The following is a 24,905-nucleotide window of genomic DNA, read 5'->3' as shown; positions in this document are numbered from 1 at the left end:
TTATTGTGAAGAGAAAAGATGAAATTAAGAGAATCAAAAAGGTAACATATCGATATTGCAATATTTTTTACTGTTTCATGGACGTAAACTTTAGTGGTCGAGAAATCGACCGCTGGCCAGGAACTGTCATGTAGGATAGAACAAAATCTAGCAATATGTTTTTCTTATTGAAAGAGATGGAAGTGAGTATCTTTGTGGAAGAAATGTTTTCTGAAATTGGTAAGCAATCAATCCTTTTTGTATACGTACCTATATATAATTGCACCATTTTGTAGGCTCAAAATCCCCCTATGATCTCTTTACATTGTTTTTTGATAATAATATTATCACAAATATTACCACTTTCACAAATGAGTATGCAAACCAACACAATGCTCCAATTAACATCACGCCAATCGAAATACGTAGGTTTATTGGAATATTGTACCTATCGGGGTACCATACTTTGCCACACATTGACCACTACTGGTCTGTTCGACCGGACATGGGGGTTCCAATTGTGAAGCAGGCTATGAGTCGTAATCGGTTTAAAAAAACTAAGCAGTTTTTCCATCTCGCTGACAACACGAATTTAAACGCAACAGACCGTTTTGCGAAGGTTCGTCCTATTACTGACGCTCTCTTGCTTGCCAACGTGTCTGACCCTGAGTGCCACATCATTTTCTTTGATAATTTTTTTTCTTCATACAATCGAATGTGTTTTCTGAACGAACGTCGATTTTTTGCAACTGGTACTATACGCGAAAATAGAATGGGCGATTCTCCTTTGAGAAATTTAAAAAAATAAATACGAGCACCATTTGACCAACTACTTGATCATCAGCAAGAAATATTGACTGTTCGGTGGAATGATAATGCTGTAGTCAATGTTATAACTAATCCACAGTCAATCCAATTATTAGCACTAAAAGATATTGCCGGAAGAAAAAACAAACTATCACTATCCCGCAGCCAAAAGTTATTCAATAGTATAATCATGGCATGGGTGGTGTGGATCTCCATGATAATGCGGTGGCAAATTATAGAATATGTATGAGAGGAAAAAAATGGTGGTGGCCAATATGGACAAATGCTCTTGGTAACGCAATGGTCAATGCATGGAAACTTCATTGTATGATAGCAAAAATTGAAAAGATAAAACCACTCTCACAATTTGATTTTCGTTCCAAAGTCACAACAGAATTATTGAATATTGAAAACGAACATGGAGATGAAGGTCCATCGAACCTTCCTCGGATCAATGAAAGAGTACACGCCGTCATGAGAAGCATTGAAAACAAATTTCGGTGGTATAAATTTTGCAAGAAACATACTATTTTTACTTGCAAAAAATGCAATATTCATTTACATACTAAATGTTTTGATGATTATCATAAAAATTTGTAAGCTGACTTTTCTATCAATAAAACAACATAAAAATATTTGTATTTGAAATAAAATGAAATAAATTGACTTCGTGTGCTAAATTTTTTTCATAAATGTTGTATTTTTTTTTTAATATATTTGACGGTTTTTGGCCAGCGGTCGATTTTTCGACCAGTCCATATCTAAAACACCGATGGTCTGAATTTTTTTTTTTTTGTAATTTTTCTTGATTATGGTCCTGTAAGCACTGACTAAAAAGGAAATGGAAAAATTATGTCGAATTCTTTTAGCGGCCGAAGATGGGTTAAACGAAATAATTATCCATAAACAGTAGAAACTAAAGCTCCATATACCCAGATATCGAACATTCCGAGCTTGATAAATAATTTATAAAACCTTTCAAAGGCATTACTGAGATAAAAGTCAAAATATGCAAAAGCATTGCACGAACTACTAAAAAGCCCAATATTCTCGGCCCACGCTAAAAAATTTTCGAGTAATGAGCATGTTAGGTGGGGGTAGGTTGAAGTGGTTGTCCTCTGTGAACACACTCAGACCCATAGTGAGTCGTGATGCCACGAGGGGAACTTGTCCTTATCTCTACTAAAACCAGTGTGCAATTTTCAAAATTTTTAGAAGATCCCTGATTTCCACAATACTGAGATCTTCTAATTCATTAAAAAATGGTCTACCTAAAATGAAAAATCTGTGGATAGAGCAGCAAAATGGCACAAGAGGTGCGAAATCACCTCTTTCTCTATTAAGCAGTGCCCCTTTATAACCGAAATAGATGTGCTAAGACTCTTAGTTAGACTTAGCAGAGATTCTGTACATTTAGCATTGAGAGTCGACCACATTTGGCAGGCGATTCTGTAGGTAATTTTAGTACGCCACCTTCATGTACAGCTCTAACGATTTCCTCAAAGATAAGTGTGATAGCTTAGTATATGCCTATGTCTATTGTCTGCGCACTCATTGGTCCACTTGGTGCCAAGTCTCGCTAGCTCATTGGCTCTGCAGTTACCCTCTATGTCGCAATGGCCAGGAACCCATGTTATCTTTAGGCGAAATGACTTAGTCATCTCGTTAAGAGATGTACGGCGTTTAATGGCTACCTTAAAGATTGTTGGCTGCTTTGTGAGGGATTTTATCGCCACTTGGCTATCAGTGAAAATGCAGATATTATCGCCCGGTATCGCATCATACTGCGCCAGTGTAACGACTTTTATCATTCCCATCAGTTCAGCCTGAAAGACACAAATCGGGGAGCCGAAAACCGAAGGAGATCCCCACATGCCCGAAATATATACCTCCGCCCACCCTGCCCTCGAGCTTTGAGCCATCTGTGCATTCATGGAGGAACTCGCCCTTCTAACACCGTCCCCGGCCCAATCTTTCCTTGAGGAGGAGTGTCCTGAAAGTTGTAATGGCAATTGTAAGTGTGAGTGCATAGCCAACTAGTCTTGGAATCTCCAAAATGCCAGTTAGCATTTCGCCGTGGCCGTAGTCCGGGTTTGACCACTTACTCAAAGAGCTTAGCCTTATTGCTGCACTACGCGCGATACATCTTGCCAACAGATCTACCGGGAGAAGGTTTAATGCCGCATATAAGACTTTCGATGGTGTGGTTGACATTGTACCGGTTATGAAAATAGATGTGATTGTTTGAACTTTATCAACTCTTTTGATTTTCACACCCTACACAAAGGCATTCCATCATATTGCAATACAATAGTAGAAAATGGGTCTAGCTACCACTGTGTAGTTGTGTACCCAACCCCCATTTTTTCCAATTAGCCTTCCGCAGGAGTACAAAGCAATCATCGCATTCCATACTCTATCTGCGACTGTGAGCCCCTCATTTGCCCCAGCTATTCAAAAATGTGCCAGCAAAATCCTTATTTCCCTACGGTTTATTGTATACACGGAATATACTTATAGTATAAAGTGTGGCATTTCATAGTCGTCTTCTTTCATCAGCATCTTTCGCGGAATTATTATCTAAGGTGTTCGATAAATTCCAAGATTGCAAATAGTTTCACCGACGAGTCCCACATGACATACATAGTAAATACGCAGCAAGTGAGAGATTCCGCTCTAAGAGCATGATCAGGGAAATGTTCAGCTCAGGATGAAGTAAAATCATCTCTACTGTAGAATATCACTTTAAAAGTTACTACTTAGTGGTTAGTCCCTTTTGAGAAATTAAAATCTTTACACTTTGGTTTTTATTTATTTCTTTTCCAAATCGTTTGGAGCAAAAATGATGAGGTTTTTTGTATTTGAGCATTTGTTGCTCCAGGTCGGGCTTATATAGCCGCTGGATAGCACAAAACGTTTCACTCAAACTTTTTTTAAGTCCGTTTTTCATAACTTAACAAGTGGACAAGTAGTTTAGAATTTTTGCGCAATACTTATTCGTATAATTTACTCGAACTTTTTTTAATAATTACGCGGGATTACCACTTTGGGTGAACTTTTGCAGTCTTAATTTTTGGAACTGAATTTGAGTATTTCGGAACTGTAATTTGAGTATTTGGCCTGTCTCCTGCTCCTATTTGTGGTGGGCGTCTTGATGTTGTTCCGCAAATGGAGGGCCGTACAGGTTTAAGTCGACTCCGAACGGTGGATAATTTTTATATTTTTTTGGAAAGTTCCTTCTTGGCAGAAATACACTCGGAGTTTGCTACCGAAGGGCAACCCAAACTTTCTTTCTATTATTTGGTATCCCATATATGAAGATTTGAACCTGCGCATGAAACCAATCGTGTACGGCGCCCACCATTACGTAAGAAAGTAATGCTCGTCCCAAAACCAGTATCCACCAAGAAGACAAAACATCTCTAACAACCCGCTGATTGATCCAAAAAATGTTTTATTTCATCCGCTATATATTAAACTGGGACTCATAAAGAAATGCATTGAAACGTTCGACCGAGGCGGGGCGGTTTTCTAGTACTTCATGCCAAAATATTATAAAACACGGGTTTTTAGATTTGGCTTAAAAAACCTATGATCGACACAAACTTTGCGCAACATTAACCGCTCACAGAAAATGCAGCATGCGCAACTTTCAGAAGCATCGGCCATAGCTTCCATAGCAACCAGAAAATTGACAATTACAGCAAATTGTCGCCGAACTGTTGCTGAAGAGCTGAACGAGCCGCCGCATCAAGTTTTGCTAAGAATTAATAGAAATTACTAAGATTTCTGGGTCGAGGGCGTGATGAGCGATTATATTTGGAGTCTACTCTGTGAAACAGACCCACAAGAATACAAAAGCTAAAAGTTACACCGCAATTCATTCCTAAATTTTGATTTATTATCGAAAATTGCCAAAAATCTCCATTTCAATTACTTCGAAAATCTTTAAAAAAAAGTATTAAAAAAAGCAAGCATATTATATCGCTCCTAGTCGCTCCCATATCCGTTTTTATTCCAGTTGGCGATGGAAGCACTCTCGTGGGGGATAGTGCGCATTCCAGGTTTGACGTGGGCGATCTCTGCATCGACTTCTTTGTGGATCCCATTGAAAAGCCATTACGGCAACATTATCGTCTTCTCTAGTGACGGAGAGTATCTAATTCAATTCCGTTTTAATCTTCTTATTTTGAAACTTGGGCAACTTTTATTAAACAGAAGAAAGTCCATTTTGGAGATTGTTCGCGGCCAAAAAATACGGAATATAATTCTGAGACATTTGTTGACGAACCAACGTTTGAAGACATTGACGTATGTGGTCAGACACAAGCCAGGCTTGAGAAACACATTTGAGAACCGATTCTACGCTGCTAGTGAAGAGTTTACGTTATGATTTTAGAGACAGGATGCGAGATCGAAACGGTCTACTTAGCTTATGAAACGCAAATTGTGCTTAATACGAGCTCATGTGAGGCATGTGGGACTGTGCCACTATCTTTGCTGATTTGATTACCGAGGTAACAGAATCCATCATCACAAACAGAAACCATCACAAAGATGGCGATGTAATGACTAACGTCCAGAGTATATAGTTCAGTGAATAAAGATCCAAGGGCTTCGTTGGTTAGGTCATGTCGGCCCTAAGGATATAATGCCTCCAGCTCTGATAGTATTCGATGCGAAACCAGCTGGTGGTAGCAGAGGAAGGACTCTTCTGGCTTGGCTTCACTTGGTGTTTCCAACTAGCGTTGGTTAGCACGAGAAAGAAACGACTGACGCGCCAACCAAGATGAAGAAGATCAGCGTAGTGCTTACTAGGCCGACCTTCCCTTCAATTTTTACCATTACATTATCGGGGTCTACTTTAACATAGGTTTTTTTTTATTTTACTACTGTTAGTAGTTAAAATTTTGACGGTATGTGGTCTCAACAAGACCGTGCAACATGCCACACAGGCAATGAAAAAATCAATTCATTGCAATATTGGAAGTAAGATTCTTACGATATTTTGCGGCATTTTGCCCAAGATCAGTTGACCTTAGATCTTTGGTCTCTTTTATAATGAGGTCCTCTCAATTATAGAGTATATTTGAATAACCAGAAAGAGTTGAAACTTCAAAATAGGGTATTTGACGCTAAATGGCTGTTATGTCTAAATTTCGAAAAACTTAATAAAAAAAATGTATAAAAACTTGAGACTTTAAGCATTCACGCTGAGTCATTTGGAAAATACGAAAGTCGTTTGAAAAATTCGAGCAAAGTCAGAGAGATGGCACTACTGGCGCGCATCGAGTTTATATATAATTAGCAGCATCACTTGGAAGAATACACAAAGTTTTAGACAGATCGGCATATTTTTTGTGTTTGGCATCCGTTTGAATAGAGGAAGTTGAGTGATTTTCAAAAAGGTCCTTTTCCTTAACGACAACGAGCCAGCTCACGCTTCATCAGTTGTGGTCGCAGAATGAATGTACATAAATAGCTTTCCAATTCATTTCACATCCTCCTATTCTCCAGGTTTGGCTCTCTAGGACCCCTCGGACTGCTATTTGTTCCCCAATTTGAAGAAAGGACTGACAAAAAAAGGTTTAATTCAAAAGAGGCCTTATTCAACAAACGAATGGTTGTTTTTCAGACATGGGCAAGTCCTATTACTCGAAAGGAATCAACGAACTAAAACAATGTTGGTCGAAATGTATACGCCTAAAAGAAGACTATGTCGAAAAGTAAAAAAAAAGGATTACTCCAAGCAATAAAGTAGTTTTTATTTCTGCACGGACTTTTCAAACGACCCTCGTGCGTATCACTCATCATCATAGATTGTGGAACCTCTGTACATAAATGAAAATAGAAAATAAGGAGTTGCACATATTTTTAGTTTAGAAAATAAACTGGAAAATGAAACACCCGTAAACACAGTTCGTGTTCAACTCCAAATGAAGTTCCCAATCGTTAATATTCGACACAAAATGGCATACAGGTGTCCACTGTCCAAATGCATTTTCAGCAACAGCGCGCACGTGCACAAAAACAAATGCATGCCTCTACCAGAACAACAACAACAAAGGCAAGAACAACAATCGATTAAGAAGCTTGCGCATTTGCCAAGTCGTATGGTCGGTCGTGTGGCCAGTCAGCTTAGTAATGATAATCGACATCAAAAGGTGGCCATACCACAAATATTTCTTAACCGTTATAAGCTGCATTTGCCGGAAACAAGGAAGGAATAAATTCGCCTATCTAATAATGCGGATACTTCTAAAGAGAAGAGCAGAAAAAAGAAAAATAAATATGCCCACTGCCTAACATACAGCAAAACGCAAGCTAACAGGCCAGTTCATCAGACTCTCTGCCACTCGATACGGGCGTTGCACTTCGGCGACAAAGTATGGGCCAGCAGTCGCACTTTAACCTGCGCAGCTAACATTTTCCAAAGGATGTTTCCAGAGCCGCATTTACAATGTTGTTGCAAGTTATATGAAAGCCATAAAGCATAAATGCGTTGCGCCTTTCTCTGATGCTTTTACTATGCCTTAACTGCTAATAGCATTTGCTCATGCGCATTGCGGTTATTAGCTGTTGCGTCACAGAAACACGAGTATTAGCTTGCCTGAGCGGTTGAGTGGGAACGACGCAGAGCTCAAGCAGGTAAATAATGCTTTTTAGCCCAGAAAAGGCAGCCTGAGTGGAAGTTGAAATTTGAATTTGTGGTTCATAAACTTTAGTAAGGTTATTAAATAATTAAGCGTTTGGTTTCTTGTTTAAAGAAGGCTGGCGCCTTTAAAATTTCACTTATACATACACAAAGACTAATCGAATTAGTTCTGGAAATCACGTCGATAATTACTTGTGTGCGTTGGTGTTTAATTAAAAATTGGCTTAAATAACAAGTGATGATATTTGTTCCTTCCATTTATACATTTATACACACACACACACTTAGCCAATTGCATTTATATGCATGAAATTTATGTTATGTGTTTTGCTGATTACTTTTTTCCACATTTTTCGCAAGTTTTGTTTAAAGCGAAAAAGCAAAAAGATATCTTCTTCTTCTTAATTGACGCGATAACCGCTTACGCGACTTTGGCCGAGTTTAACAAAGCGCGCCAGTCGTTTCTCTTTCGTGCTAACTGGCGCCAATTGGATGCACCAAGTGAAGCCAAGTCCTTCTCCTCTTGATCGTTCCAATGCAGAGGAGGCCTTTCCTCTTCCTCTACTACCATCAGCTGGTACCGTATATAATACTTTCAGAGCTGGAGCGTTTGTATCCATTCGGACGACATGACTCGGCCAATGTAACCGCTGGATCTTTATTCGCTGCGCTATGTTTATGTCGTCGTAAAGCTCAAACAGCTCATCGTTCCATCGCCTGCTCGCCGTCGCCAATGTGCAAAGATCCAAAAATCTTGCGCAGAATCTTTCTCTCGAACACTCCACGCGTCGCTTCATCGGATGTTGTCATCGTCCACGCTTCTGCGCCATACGTTAGGACGGGCATGATGAGAGACTTGTAGAGTGCTAGTTTTTTTCGTTGAGAGAGGACTTTACTACTCATTTGCCTTTTTAGCCCAAAGTAGCACTTGTTGGCAAGAGAGATTCTGCGTTGGATTTCAAGGCTGGCATTGTTATCGCTGTTATTACTGATTCCTAAATAAACGAAGTCCTTTACAACCAATCAAACCAACCAACGAAATCATAACTGTCAACAGTGACGTGCGTGCCAATACACAAGTGCGCCGACTGTTTGTTTGATGACAGGGCAGTGCGCAGCTGACACTATTTAACAGCTTTGAGAAGTGTTCCCTCCATAATTTAAGTATGCTCTGGATATCAGTCACCAGATCCCCGCCTGAGGTATTATGAACTCCTCAAACCATCTAAAACCATCACTGGCGATCGTTACCGACTGCAGCTAATGCGTTTGAATCGAGCTCTCAAAGAAAAGTGACCGGAATGGGACGGTAGACATGACAACAAACTGATTTTTCTGCATGACAACGCCAGGACACACGTTGCTAAATCGGTCCAGAAACATATAGAATGACTGAATTGGGAAATCTTGCCTCACTGTATGCCCTAGACATAACACCTTCTGTGTCTGGAGTACCATCTGTTCCGATCAATGTAGTCAGCCCTTATTGGAGAGCGGTTCACTTCTTACGAGAGCATCGCAAACGGGCTCAATGAATGAATCAAGTCAAAACAACTCGAATTTTTCGTCAGAGGAATCCGTATGCTATCTGAAAGATGGAGTAAAGTTGTAGCTTCCAATGGCACATACCTCACATAATTTCATGTATTATTTAATTCTTTAAATAATTCGTTACTTCGGCTAAAAGGGGCGAAAACTTGTTCCCATACCCAATAGACATAGTTACTTAAAAAGAATAAGTTACCAAAAGATGCCATTTTTACTGGCAAGGTTTATCCTTTCCACTAAAAAAAACATCATAGAAAAATATGCACACCTGCTTTGTTTATGGCCAAATGAAATTAAATTCCAAACGCTGGAAGGACCGTTCTGTACAAATGGTTACCACGAAGATTATTTTGAAAGCAATAAAATAAAGTTTGCCTATTTAAATTTATATTTTTCGTACATGTTTATATTTTTCAATTTGTTAAATGATCAACAGAATCTCCCTAAGCGAATATACTTAAAGTCTAGTTAATTAAACAAGATGATGCGGACTGTTGCATATAGTGGTGAATTTAGATTAGCAAAATTACTTAATTCTAAGGGAACGTTTGATAAACAAGTGGATTTAGCGTAATTGCCCATGGTCACCAGAACAGGTTTCGAAGAGATACATCGAACGCTACTACTATTCTTAGGTGCCAGGGCCATCGATAAGGCTATAAGATTAACAACAAAACAGCAAGCAAGAGAAGTAAATTTATGACTTAGAGAAATTAAAGCCAAAACCCGACAACGAGATTCGTAAAATGGCGTAGCTTCACTCAAATTCAGTGAGCGAAAAGCGAGTTTAGTAAAATCTTTGCGGTTTGTTCTATATGGCTTTTATGCGAAGCAATATATGGAATCCAAATAAAACAAGCATATTGAAATCTAGACCTTTTAAACCTAAGATATATGGGTTCGAAAAGGCTTATGTCGGGTAAGAGCCAAAATTGCGTGTGATTTCCAAACAATATAATTTAGCAGCATGGGGAAGCCGAGTTTTATGTCAAAGTATTCTCGTAGACCCTTAACTTCAGTAACACATTTGAAATGAGCTCCGCAGATATGATAGCACATAAGAATTGGAGTTTACTATTTAGTAAGGAAGGGTGAGAGCATTTATTACCATTCAAGTTAAGACGATTTCGAATGCTCGAAGACACAAGTTTATCGAGATCGATTAGAGTTTCACTTTCACAACGCCCTTGAAAATTTTAGAGATTTTAGATACTTGCGAAAGCAATCTAAGATTCTAATGAATAACTCAAAGGTCATGAACTATCATAATTATACGGGGAATAAAACGTCAAATGATAGAAAAAATTGTTTCTAATAGCGGCCACTCTTCGGTAGGTGGTGATAACCTCCGAGTGTATTTCTGTCATGAAAAAGCTAATCATAAAAACCATCTGCTCTTCGGAGGTGGCCTAAATCTATAAGTCGCTCCATTTGTGGAAAACTATCAAGACACACACCACAAATAGGAGGGAAACTCGACCTTGATTAAAAAGTTCTCGGAACAACGGCCAGCTGACGCTCTAAGTCAACTGATTTGTGTTCTGTGTTTGATTTTTAGCTTGACGATTGTAAAAGTAATTCTGCCTCTGGACGTATTTTTGATTTCTTAAAGTTTAAAAAATGGATTTGAATTTGCAAAAACGAGGCTGTATTAAATCTTGCGCTAAAAAAATGGATTGAATGATATATATTATATATGCATATATATATATATATATATATATATATATATATATAATAGGCGCGTACACCCTTTTTGGGTATTTGGCCGAGCTCCTCCTCTTATTTGTGGTGTGCGTCTTGGTGTTGTTCCACAAATGGAGGAACCTGCAGATTTAAGCCGACTCTGAACGGCAAACATTTTTATGAGGAGCTTTTTCATGGCAGAAATGCATTTGGAGGATTGCCATTACCTGCCGAGGGGCGACCGCTATTAGAAAAATATTTTTCTTAATTTTGGTGTTTCACCGAGATTCGAACCGACGTTCTCTCTGTGAATTGCGAATGGTAGTCACGCACCAACCCATTCGGCTGCGGCGGCCGGATTTAATGATACGAAAAGCTTAAAAATGTTTTGGGAAACTGTTTCAGTAAAGAAAATAGATGTTTATGTGAAGAAATTGTAAGGAGGATGAGGATGACAAGCGTAGTGGCAGGCCGTCGACATCGAGAACTAATAAAAACATTAATAACGTTAACGGAAAGTTGATCCGTAGTAGCCGCAAATTAAGACCTCCACCAAAAAAACAAACCACGTCGCTTTCAGTCAAAAAAAAAAAGCAATACTCACAGTTTTTATGGATTACAACAGTTTTCTACTCCATGAATTTTTGCCAGTAGAAATAAGACAATTAATAAGAACTTTGATGGTATTTGAGCGTTATGAGACATTTTCGTGAAGCAATTTGCCAAAAAAGAAAGGATTTGTGTGAAAATAATGCGCGAATTTGGTCCCATGTGAACGCACCGTCGCACAGTGCCAACCTTATCGTTGAGTCTTGACCAAGAGCGAAACGAATACGATCCAACAGCCATCGAATTTACCTGATAAAACTCCTTGTGAATTTCTTCTGTTTGATCGAGTCAAAAAGCCACTAGGGGGAACAGTCGTAAGGAAGTAATGGAAAAATCGAGGACGGCTCTGATGGCTATACCGAAAAGAAAGTTCTAGAAAATGTTCAAGAGCTGGCTCAAACGCTGGTATAAGTGCATTGCAGTTGATGGTAAGTCATTTGAAGGCAATAATGTCACTTTGGAGGAAAAAACTTGTATTTTGAAATTTTTGAATATATTCCGGAAACTTTTTGATCAAGGTGGTAGGTGGAGGAGCTCGGCGAAACACGCAACTAGGGGTATTTTATTATCTTTTTATTATCAGTTTTCGCTCTGTGTATTGGTAGAAATCAATTAGTTGGCATGCGAGTATATCAAAGTAATGCAAGTAGTAGATAATAGAATAATTAAACAGAGTCTGGGGAAATGAAGAAAGCACTGGCCACTGTCAGATATACCACCAATTGTCGGTGCGGTGCACACTGCTCTCGGTGCCAGTGGACAATCGGGTGCTTGCCGTTAGCTTCGGTAGGAAGTATGACGTTTTGATCCCAGATAGAGATCAATGGTTAGGTATAGAGAACCTTTTAACGGGATATCATCAACGGGACATCGACAAATCCAGAAGCAGCAATGGTAGTGGATCTGTGTGGCACTTAGACGAAGACACTAAGCACTCCTACGCTGCAGGACCGATGGTTACGGTTTTCTTAACGAAAGTCTATGTCATCTTGAATGTGGCGTACTGGCTAATTGAGAAAAAGTGGCGGGGCAACAGTATTGGAATTTGTAGTGACAGTCAAGCTACACTGAAAGCCCTTGCTAACCCAAGCTGCTCTTCGAAGTTAGTCGTTGAATGTGAGACCAAACTGAACAGTGTTGCAAAACACAACAAAGTTAGTCTTATTTGGGTGCCTGGACATTGTGGTATTACAGGGAACGAGTTAGCTGATAAATTGGCAAATGAAGGCTCTGCAAGTATGCCATTAGGCCCTGAACCTTTTCTAGGTGTCAATTTCGCATCGATTCAACTATGGATTCACGACTTCATGAGGTCTACCCATAGAGGACGTTGGTCTGGGTTGAACTCGTGCAGAGTAACCAAATGCTTTGTGAAAGAACCAAACAGGAAAATAGTGATCGTTCTCCTAAAACTCAGCAGAAAAAAACCTGAGAGTACTGGTGAGTGTAATCACAGGGCACAACGTCGGTGGTCAGCATATGGCGGCCATGGGGGTCATAGACGGCCCGATATGCCTATCCTGTCTTGAGTATGACGACACTGCAGAGCATTTTCTCTGTAGCTGTCCGGCGTTTTCCAGATTCAGACTTAGGATATGGTTGCGATATACTGAGTATGGATGAATAAAGTTCATACTCCTTCTTCTGGATCTCTTAAAATTCATCAATGAATCCAAGAGATGTGTGGAAGACTGACCTCAAACTAATTTATCCGTCTTACCACCCACTTTTTATCTTTCCTATCTCTATTCTTGCTACTGAATTCTATTCGGATGTAGTACAATGGTCTCCTGACTGAGCGCATGGACTTGTCCCACTCTCCACAAATGTAATCTAATCTAATCTAATCTAAAGTAGATAATATTTAAGAAAATATGAACTGCATCCACGCTAGTCTGAATATAGCCAGATTTTTCGCCAATCAGGCAAAAAAAATTTAATAGATTTTTATTAAATTTACATATTTATGTTTATTTAAACACAACATTTGCAAATATTATTAAATTTTGCATGCATTTTTTTTTCTTTTGCCATACTCATTTGCCTTTGCCACTTTTATGCGGCTCATGTTTGAGTTTTTTCTTTTGCTATTGCCGCCAAGATTTCTCTGGGACTGATCGCTATCTATAAAATACATTTGCGAATGCATCTATGCAGTCATCTAAATTGGTGTGTACTTTTGCGTATCTAAGGCCGAGAAATAGAAATGCATACGTACACACACACATACATACCAACTTGTGGCAACCGACTGCCTACCTGCTGCTCGGCTGGTGCGCACAATTGGAAGGCGTGTATGAAATTGTGCTGCTTCCTCGCCAATGACTTCTTGCAACATTCGACTACCAAATAATTTTTTCTTATTACCTTTTTTTTCTTATTATTATTTTTCTTATTATTTCTTTTGCTTTTGTAGATTCTCACGTCAATTACTTGCAGTTACTTTGCTACTTTTGTGTATGCTATTCGCCTCTTCTGCATTCACCACATGCAACAACTAAGAGTAGACTCACCCATTCGTTCGGTCTCGCATTCAAGCATTCTTGCGTTCATTCATTCATCGGTGCAGGCACCCTTGCGTCTCCAATGCCTTCCGTTTTTCCAGCTGACTATAAATTTCCTTTGGATTTTCTTATGGATTTTTCACACAGTCAACTCACAGGCAAACATACACACACACAGTATTTATGTGCTACACATTTACCACGGTAGCTCAATTGTGTTGCACGTCGTTTTTAGGTAATGGCAATTGGTATGCATTTTTCTTGGTGTGTGCAACACGTGCAACCAACAATTACTATATGTCGTCACCGCATTTATTTTACTCAAAACTTTTCTGTTTTTTTTCTGCTTTTTTGTTTTGTTTATTTGACATTTGGGTTACCTGCCTGCCAAGCAATGGCTTAAATGCCCGGGCTAGAGGTCACAAATTTATTTGAGTTCATGCGCGGCAAGCTAAAGGAAACTCTTATTGCCCATTCGTACATTTATTGTTGTACCTTCGTGTTGTAATTTATGTAGATTTTTCGTATTCGTTTGAAAATTCTCAGCATTCCGATTGATTAGCCATGCAATGCAGGTTCACTTCATTTCCTTTCTGGCAGTTTGGTACTTTACGCCTGAATGGCTTGTTTTCGAGGCGCATTACATGCCATTACAATGGATAGACCAAAGTAAAGTGGAGTTAAAATTGTCAATATCTACAAACTTAATACATTTTTTATACAAGCGTGCAGGCATTATAAGTTTGTTCGCATAACGGTTATATGTCACAGAGGAAGGACGTCGTGATAGATATAGGTATATATATATATATATATATATATCACTGAAACTGAGGCCTATTTTCCAGCAAGAGATAAATCGCTCTTCATAAGTGCTGTTGAAGTGCTAGAGGGGCGCAGGAATGATTCTTGTTGTTGTTCTTGATGGAAATTATGGATGAATAAAGTTAATTTTGATCAAAAAAAGGAGTCTTCTTTGTTAGGTCCGGGACTTTTCATCCCAAGTGTTATATGTATATATCAAAACCCTCAGAATGATAACATAAGTCGATATATTTATGTCTGTCTGCCCACTCGTGCGCACGATCCTTTGAGCTGAAGAGATAATAATAAATTTTAATGAAAATTGGTACTCTTATTGTCTGTTCTTTGTTCAAGATAGCTTGGTCTTGATAGCCGAAATTGTCCAATAACCACGCCTACCTTCCATATAAGGGTAGTTTTGAAAAATGAAAAAAAATGCGGTATCTCCTTTATAAATACCAGACATATACCTATGTAATGAGACTTTCTATTAGTCCATAGATATCGCCAGGAGTATTTTTAAACCTTCTCAAATGTCTTGTTTTTTGTTTTCGTTTGTCATCTGTCAACAATATTCAGTTCATTGTTTGTTACGTTCCATAGGCACAATAATGCATTTTTGTCGCTCTTAAAAATGTCGAATTTCGTGCCTTCAAACTACGATTTCCGAACATCGTTAACTTTCTGTTATCGATGGTGGATATGCTCTAAGTACAGCACAGTGCTTCAGGTGGTTTGGAAAATTCCAAAGTGGTGATTTTAGCGTGGAGAACGAAGACCGTAGCCGGCCTCCGAAAACGTTTGAGAACGCCGAATTGCAAGCATTGTTGGATGAAGATGATGGTCAAACGCAAGAAATGATGGCAGAGCAGTTGGGAGTGACCCAAAAAACCATTTCCAAACGTTTGAATGACATGGGCATAATTTTAAAAGTCGGAATATGGGTGCCACATGAACTGACAGTGTGACAATGCACCGCCACATCGAACAAGAGCGACCCGGGAATTGGTGGAGACGTACGGTTGTGAACCGCTGTCGCATTCGGCTTACTCACCAGACTTGGCGCCTTCCGATTATCATTTGTTTGCATCGATGGGCCACGCACTTTCCGAGCAGCGCTTCAATTCTCACGAAGAAGCCAAACAATGGCTCGATGATTAGTTTGCGACCAAAGACGGCCAATTTTTTGGTGTGGCATCCACAAATTGCCTGAGAGAAAGCGATGGCTATTATTTTGAAGATTCAATTTTTGTTAATAAATGTTTGAAATTAAAAAAAATTGGTAAAAGAAAGATACTCATATTTGGTACAAATGATGAGCTCAAAAAAGAAATGCGCCTTAAGCAACGATCTTTTACTTTCTACACAAAAAAAAATTGTGCCCTACCACGGTATACAAATTGTTTAATATTGCACCCTATTCTGTTACATAAAAGCTTTTCGAAAGAGTGTTTCAGGTCATTGACCGGAATGTCCTTCAGGATGTCTGTACAAGACTTTTGAATGGGCTTGACGCAAAACGTTTTCCTTTCATGGTCAAATGCAATTTTCCGAATAGGTAGAAGTCACAGGGCGCCATATCAGGCGAGTACGGTGAGTGATTGGTGGTCAATAGGCGATTTCTAGTCGAAAAAACAGTCCCAAGAGGGGATCGATGAGATGGTGCATGCATTATTATGCAATAAGCGCCAGCTTCCTCCGTCGCGGTATTCAGGGCGAATTCGACGAATGCGATACAACAAACGCTTCAAAACGCCAAGATAGAAAATTGTATTGACGGTTTGGCCCATTGGAGCGAACTTCTTGTGGACAATCGTAAAAACAAATGAGCATCGACTTGATTTTTTACTTCTCCAAATGCGATTTTTTGGGTGGTGGCTCGTCTGGAACCTTACATTCGGCACTTTGACGCTTAGTTTCAGCTTCATGTTGGAAACACCCCGTTTCGTCACCAAGTACAATGTTCTAAAGGAAGTTCTCGTCTCCTCTCGCCTCTTTAATGAGGCCTTTCGAATGTTGAATTTTGAGCAATTTTTGGTTCTCAGTTAACTCGTGCGGTATGAAACGTGCACAGACCTTTCGTAAGCCCAAATGATCAGTTAAAATGATATAAATTGATGTTTTGGAGATATTAAACTACTATTTCATGAATTTCAACGATGATTTCCGTTAATTTTTGTTTACGAACAATTTCGATGGAGTTTTCGGTGATTACTGATTTTGGGCGGCCCATATTTTCATTGTCATTTATGTCCTCAAAACCATCTCTGAAACGTGCAAAACACTCATGAACTCTGGCACGAGATAGACCATCATTCCCGTAAACTATTTTCATCAATTCAAATTTGATATTAGCTCTTTGTTCGAAGCTCATTTTTCGACCGATGACTCAAACGTACGGACACTTTAAACGCAATAACTTCACTTCCACAGAACCGAATGTCACCAAGCTTATTTTGCACTTCACCTTGTAGTGTTCCAAAAATGTATTACAGCGGCCGCTGGTTGGTGCGTGATTACCACTTGGGGGTACGTGGGTTTGGATCTTCGTGCATGAAACAACAAAATAATAGAGCAAGTTTTTTCTCCCCAAAAAATAATCTGCCGTTCTGAGTCAGCTTAACATGTTTGGTCGCTCCATTTGAGGAACAACATCAAGACACACCCCAAAATCACGAGATGGAGCTCGGCCACACACCTAACAGAAGTGTAGGCGCCAATTATTTATTTTATTTATTGTCTATTCCAAAAATTTTACTGGACTTACAAGGTTAGCTACTTCTTCCAAATATCTTCACGACTGATTGATGTCAATGGTGCGTTTTGTAAATTTTATTCATCAAAACTGCATTCAAATTTACGGAAAATACAAAGAAACGACCAAATCCTTTTTCGTAGAAGCAGTCCCAAATATGATCCATAACTGGTTGCTTAACAGTTCGTTGAAATTGTCGATTATCAGCAGAACGCTAGGACCGACGTATGCAACCATTCGCCCAATAGCTGAATTCGTCCGTGAATATTACGTTTGTCTAATTCCGTTCTAAATTCGCCCATGCTAGTCCTTTTCAATGTGTGATAATGACAACAGCGGTTTTTTCACTGTGCTCCGGAATTTGAAGTCCACTGCAGGTAAGCATCATCGAAATGTGTCTTTGGATATATTTTAGGATGCAAAAACTGCTTCAGTTTCACCCAACGATAAGTCCGGCATTGTCATAAACAAATCAGTGATCATCTGATCTCGCTTTGCGATATAGGGTGTGTACTGTTCCATAGAAGACAAAAAGACATAAAAGACAAAAACAAGCTCCAAGTATTCGAGAGAAAAATTTTGATACAAATATTCAGTACAGTCAAAGACAACTTCGAGTGGCGTATAAGATGGAACCATGAATTGAACCAACTTATAAGAGGGGAAAGGTTGTGGGGTTAATCAAAGCTCAAACACTAAGATGGCTAGGCCACACCATGAGAATGGAAACTATCAGAGCTCAAAGAAAAGTAGTTGACGCTAAAATATTTGCAATGAAAGCAAAAGGCCTACCAGGATCAAGATGGATTGGCGAACTAGAAAACGACATGAGGAAGCTCAAGCTCACCTATTGGAGGGAAACACCCAAGGATCAGGTCAGCAGGCCAAAGCTCACACAGAGCTGTAGCGCTAAATGATGATGACATAGGAACACTGCTTCAAATCGTTTTTCATGTTCGAACCTCATTTTCTAAAAACAACGTACGCTTTTTAAATTTCTCACAAAACTAAAAAATTGTGGATCAAATGTTTGAGCAAAAAAAAAATGTACAGAAATGACCGGCCAAAACCGAAGTGTGGTCGTTGTCTAAAAATCACCCTATTCTGTTAAATAAAACCCAACCAGGTATAATTTTAATTTTGCAAATAGCTTTATTAGTGTTTACTGGATGAATGTTTCACATACTAAAATTTTTTAATGGCTACATATAGCATAATTGGACCTCAATTTTTATTTATATCATCACTAAATGTATTTCTAAATTCCAATAAAATATTTGATAATTCCTAGTCATATTATAGGCATATATGAATTTCTGAATAAGTTGCTAGTCATAATTTTTTTAGATTTTAGAATATTTAATCCGGAAATGCTGTTCCGGAAATGTCGATTCGGAAATGTTGTTTGTTATGTACATTGGCGACCTTAGCCTTTCTCTGCATATCGTCACCATTTCACGACACCGGCCACAACTGCAGAACAAACCCGGCAAACAATTATTTATGGCGCCAAAATCTTGACAGTCTTCGCCCAAGTTGCTATAACAAACAAGGCTATCTCTGCACAAAGTGCGATTCATATTAAACTTTAGTACTCCTAGAAGGGAATTAAGAATGTTATATTATTATAATATTGTACAATATAATATTAATATGTTTTGTTGTTCAGAAAGTACCACCGGTATCTGCTTACCATGCGCACAATTCCTAGGGTAGTCCGAAACGCGTGGCCCACAGTCTGCTTTTTGTGTGAACCATTCACTTCAATGGGAAAAAATTCAGTATTCTTAAAATTATTTTTTCTCTTTTTGAAAATCTTCTCACTTACATTCCATTTGTTGCGTGGTGCCTGAGTATTAACGTCAGCAGTAGGAACCAACACAATTTAGTCATCCTACCCATGTGTGAGTGCACGATTCCACGATACATTTTAACTTTTTCTAGTATTAGTTATCACAATTAATAATTAAATAAAGTTTTTTTTATTTACGGTGCTATCACCGTAATTGTGGTTGCTCTAAGGCTACCAAAGTGTTTGGTGCTTATCTTTGGGACTAGCGAGTCCTTTTATAGTTAGTTTTGATGTTAATGAAGCGGCCTTGCGCTCACATTTTAAGTAATGCAAACTTATGAATAATGAAATTAATTATACATACACACATTCATGGCCACTTGGGATAGTGCTATTGAAATTATGGATCAATTTTTCTTTAGACATTGACACTAATGGGGTGGGTATTGGCATTGGTATTGGATTGGTATTTACATTGATAACGGTAGCGGTTTGGTATTTGTATTGGTATTTAAATACATTGATAACGGTAGTGGTTTGATATTTGTATTCGTATTCGTATTCGTACTCGTATTCATATTCATATTCGTATTCGTATTCATTATTCATTATTCGTGTTCGTATTCGTATTCGTATTCGTATTCGTATTCGTATTCGTATTCGTATTCGTATTCGTATTAGTATTCGTATTCGTATTCGTATTCGTATTCGTATTCGTATTCGTATTCGTATTCATTATTCGTGTTCGTATTCGTATTCGTATTCGTATTCGTATTCGTATTCGTATTCGTATTCGTATTCCTATTCCTATTCCTATTCGTATTCGTATTCGTATTCGTATTCGTATTCATATTCATATTTATATTCATATTCGTATTCATATTCGTATTCGTATTCGTATTCGTATTCGTATTCGTATTCGTATTCGTATTCATATTCGTATTCATTATTCGTGTTTGTATTCGTATTCGTATTCGTATTCGTATTCGTATTCGTATTTTTATTGGTACTGCTATTGGTATTGTTATTCGTATTAATATTTGGATTGGCATTGGCACTGGTATTTATGTTCGTATTGGTGTTGCAATTGGTATTGATATTTGTAATTGTATTGGTATTGGTAATGGCATATTAGAAGTCGTATTCATATCGGTACTGGTATAACTATTTATATATTTTTATGAAACGAAAAGATGATGACTGAGGGACGTGGAGGCAACTTGTAACGGAAGCAATGGTTCACCCCGAACTGTGATGCTATGTTGATGATGATGATTTATATTAGTATTGATATTCATATTAGATTTGGTATTGGTAATAATACTGGTATTGGTATTGGTATTAGAATTTGATTAGTATTGAAATTCGTATTTTAATTCACATTTGCATTTGTATTGGTGTTAGAATGACTATATGTGTTGGATATTAGATATGGTTTATATTGATTTTGGTATCAAAGTTGGTATTGGTATTGCTACTTGATGTTAGTATTGGTAGTGGTATTTACATTCATATTCATATTCATCATCATCGTTTTCCCTTTAACTCCTGGAGGAGTATAGGGCCGAGGTGAAACATCTGAACCGAGTTCAATTTTCCTTTATCTCCGGCCGTGATTTCCCAGTATTATCTGTCTCCTTCAAACAATGCGACGCAATGACGTTTTAGGCCTTCCCCTTTTCCGCCTGCCCTGGGGATTCCAGTCTAGTGCGCAGCGACAGATTTCTCCGGGAAGTTTCCGTAAAGTGTGCCCGGTCCAACGGTCCAACCATTTACGCCCTTTTATTCTTTTAGCGACTGGCTCGATGCTACAGCGAGTTGCTTATAGTGTTGGGCCACCAATTTTCAGAATGCGACGCAATCCTCTACGAGTATTTATAAAGGCTTTTAACTTGCTTGTCAGGCTGTCGCTAACTAGCAATGGATTTGTACAAGTTCAATTTTGTCTTCACAGATAAACTGGTTGAGTTCCAGATTTTACATAAGCTGGCGGTAGCTTTTTCCTAATCTGGATTTTATGTCTTTCTTTGCACCACCATCCATCGTAATCTCACTTCTAAGTTATTGAAAGGAGTCGCCAAGCTAAATTTACTCTCCTTTAATAACAAAATATATTGTCATTTATTGCCATTTATTTTCATTGCCTTTGTCTTTTGAAAGTTTATTTCCAACCCCTATAGTGCGGCTTCGCTTGCTAGGTCAGTAAGTTTTCCTTGCATTCATATTCGTATTGGCTTTAATATTGGCTTATGAATTGGTTTAGGTATTTTTGTTACTTAGGTTTAAGTAGTGGTCTTATGAAATTAACTGAAGTGTGAAAAAACAGTACCAAAGTACTCAAAAAATGGCTGATCATTCGGACTGATCAACTATGTACGCAAAACGAGAAAGAAATCTACATTGTCACGGTGCATAACATTAGTAGAGGAAATGGATATAATATCGACACCAAAACTAATAAAAACAGCGTCCCATCCGCCTTTCATGACTCCCCAATCTTCGTGCATTTTCACTGTGCAGAACCATTTTAAGAATAAAACCAGCTCTAACGAGTAATGTAATCTTAGTAATGTGGTTACCTGGAAAACAGCAACACTAAAGAAGTCATATAGAATGGAGTAAATGCCGGCATTCCTATAAAACCTGCAACCCCGATGGTACTCGACCAACTTTTCCTGCAAATCTGTCAATCAAAAATATAAGAGCTTTTGTCAGGCTCAGAATTGGGCATACGATTTCTACACACTCATATTGGCTGTACTGAATGGCCAAACTGCACCACAGTCACGCTGATATGCACTGTCGAACTGGAGGCCAACATCGCCAAGATAAAGGCTATGAGAGTCAACCAATACCTTACAGGTTGGCGGGTCTTCGGTTGAATTTATCTAAAGCTTCTGCTACCTCAGCTGTTCTATCACAACAGACGGCGGAGCAGATGAAGATATCAAGCATGGGCGAGTTCGCAAATCTCCAGGTGAACTAAACTGCGAATACTCAGCTCTTGTTTGAAGTCAGTATTATTGTGCGGAAGTGAAACATGGCAGGTCTCCAACACCTTCACACAGAGCACCGAACAGCAGCAACACCATCAGCATCAACGCGCTGTGAAGATCAACGAATGAGGAGCCTATCCTATGGCAAAACAAATGCAGAAAATGGCGATGGATAGGTTGCACGATTAGAAAACCATCAGATAGCAGCACGAAAATAGCACTGAGCTGGAACCCGCAAGGGAGCAGAAGTCACGGTCGGTCAAAGATCACTTGGAGAAAGCCGCTGTTGCGTGAGCTAGCAGATGTCGGCATCACATGGGATGGCCCAAAAACAACAGCTCAGAACCGTAGACGATGGAAGAGTCTTGTCGAGGCCCTATGCTCCCGAGCGTAGTGAACAAGGACATTAAAAAATACTATCATTCAAATAGGAAATTGTAATTAAAAAAGAATTAATTTATTATACGTTTTGTCCTTTCCGTTTATAGCTTTTTTTATTTGAAGAAAGCTCTTTGAAGGCAGCCCTTTCAGCTGGAACTGATGACGCAGATTCAAATAAATATTTTTTGAGAGTTGGTAGAGTGGATAAATCTTGCCTGAGATTAGACAATAGGGCACTCTGGCAAATATATTTTGTTTCGCCCGCTCGTTGATGAAGTGGAGTCCAAACCGTAGGTGACTGGATTTGTACGTGACTTCCATTTCGGTGAAGGCTTGATATATAGGGTTTTCCAAACAGAGGTGTTATTTTGATATTCAAAGAAAAATGTTATTTTTTAATATAAATGATCGGATGTTTATTTCATTATCAAGAGGAAGGTATGCCGTTTATAGTGGAAAATAACATCAGGCAGATGACCACCACGACCACGCTTAGAGGACAATATCCTTTTCATGAAATTTTCCATAACCGAATTGCAAAATGGCTGCCCTATGCATCACGCTGCCTCAAGAATTCCATCTTGCAGGTCTTGAATCGGCCCTGGGCTGTTGGCGTAGACCTTCTCTTTCACGTGGCCACAAAGAAAAAAGTCACAAGGTGTTAAATCACAAGATCTCGGTGGCCAATTGTGATCACCTCTTCGAGAGATAACACGGTCCGGAAACTTTTCTCGTAAAAGATCAATAATGGTTTCGTTGATTGTGTGGGACGTAGCGTCGTCTTGTTGAAAATAAACGTTTTCCAGATCAATACCATCCAATTGCGGCCATAAAAAATCGTTAATCATCTCTCGATAGCGCAATCCATTCACCAATAACACCCTTTATCATAAAAAAAATGGTCTAACAGCGATGATCTCTTAGCAGGAGTTGAAATATCCTTTCATAAAAGCCAAAAATCATTCGAAGGCAACTAAGAACTGTAGTGGCATATCTTTTGTAGGATAAAAGATACGAGCCTTATAAAACTAAGGAAAAAATCGACCAAATGACTAATAAAAGAAAGAGCGTCAAATTATTGTTTATTAATTTTTCATTTATTTATTCTTTTTTTAATTGAGATATAATTATAAATGATTATATTACATAATTAAGGCAACAAGCAGCAAAGGCAGTCGGCTTGTTTATATTATTCTTATATACAGGTTAGCTTAAAACGAAGTGCGACCTTTTAATAATAACAATAGCCATCAATTAAAGAGTCTTTGAGAAGTGCAATTTAGATGTCGAGAGTGAATAAATCTTAGACAGTACCTTTATTTGTAAGTCATCGTTGACATCTTTTTCAAGAAGACGGATACACAACTTTACGAACTTTACGCAATTGAACAAAGCGTAAAAATTATTAAGGCTTTTAATAAAAAGGGCGATCTTTAAGAACAACATATCTCAAAATTTGCAATTTTTTTAAGTGAAAATAAAGGTCCGAATGAGTCGACATATCAAAGGTTGGTGAAAAAAATCTCAAGTATAGAAAAACGACTAGCACACGTGAGTGGGGTTTTTTGAACTTTTTTGACTTTACTATGCCTACGATTCCCGAGCTGAAACACCACATTCGGATAAAGATTGCTGAGCTCATTGCGATAATATGTGAGCGACTCGTTGAAAATTTTTGTACGACACATATAACTGTTAGTAGCTGCAGTTTGAATATAATATTAGGTGCCCAACTAAGTTCCTGCTGTTTGTCAATAGATGCCGCCAGCAGTGTGTGCTAGTCGATTCTAACATAACCAAAACGTCATTAACCAAGCTTAGACATATGGTAAACAAACTGCTTCGACACATTAGTGATTTTGTTTTGGGATCATATATATAGTTTGGTTTGGTGAAAATGTCTTATTTTGTGCCGAATAATCGTCATTTGCGGGAAGTGTTAATTTTCCTCTTTCTTTCGAAAAAAACGACGGCTGAAGCGCATCGAGAGCTACAAAAAGTTAATGGAGATGCTGCTTTAAGTAAAACAACGTGCCGAGATTGGTTCCGCCGCTTCAAAGACGGTGATTTTGAAGTTGACGACCGTCCGCGTGAAGGAAGGCCGAAAACCTTCGAAGACGCTTAATTGAAGGCATTGAGCAATGAGGATCAGTGTCAAACGCAAGAAGAGCTTACTTCAGTATTAAGAGTTACCCGCCAATCCATTTCCAAGCAATTGCATGCTTTGGGAATGACTAGGAAAAAGGGGTCTTGGGTTCCTTATGAGTTAAAATCAAGGGATGTTGAACGTCGTTTTTTTGCCTGTGAACAACTGCTCCAGCAGCAAAAAAGAAAGGGTTTTCTTCATCGCATCGTAACGGGTGATGAAATATGGATGTATTACAGCAAT

The 24,905-nt window shown here is 38.6% G+C and overlaps 1 protein-coding gene across 1 annotated transcript; it reads right to left on the bottom strand.

The window, feature by feature from the left end:
- Positions 1-18,518: 18,518 nt before the first annotated feature.
- Positions 18,519-19,357, bottom strand: LOC128859449 (uncharacterized). Its single transcript, XM_054096435.1, has 3 exons — positions 19,176-19,357; positions 19,041-19,108; positions 18,519-18,944 (listed from the first exon to the last, which is right to left on the bottom strand). The coding sequence occupies exons 1-3, from the start codon at positions 19,274-19,276 to the stop codon at positions 18,691-18,693; spliced, it is 423 nt and encodes a 140-aa protein (XP_053952410.1). The 5' UTR covers positions 19,277-19,357; the 3' UTR covers positions 18,519-18,690.
- Positions 19,358-24,905: the final 5,548 nt, after the last annotated feature.

The sequence above is a fragment of the Anastrepha ludens genome, chromosome 2 (assembly GCF_028408465.1).
Source record: "Anastrepha ludens isolate Willacy chromosome 2, idAnaLude1.1, whole genome shotgun sequence".
In the NCBI taxonomy this organism is placed as follows: domain Eukaryota; kingdom Metazoa; phylum Arthropoda; class Insecta; order Diptera; family Tephritidae; genus Anastrepha; species Anastrepha ludens.
This window is presented reverse-complemented; position numbering and strand designations above follow the sequence as displayed.

Excerpts from the sequence above, each read along its gene's own strand:
- LOC128859449 (XM_054096435.1), bottom strand. The coding sequence starts at position 19,276 with ATGTATCGTGGAATCGTGCACTCACACATGGGTAGGATGACTAAATTG. Across the intron at positions 19,109-19,175 it reads CACCACGCAACAAATGGAAT|TGAATGGTTCACACAAAAAG; the intron begins GTAAGTGAGAAG and ends TTCCCATTGAAG. Across the intron at positions 18,945-19,040 it reads CCCTAGGAATTGTGCGCATG|GAGTACTAAAGTTTAATATG; the intron begins GTAAGCAGATAC and ends ATTCCCTTCTAG.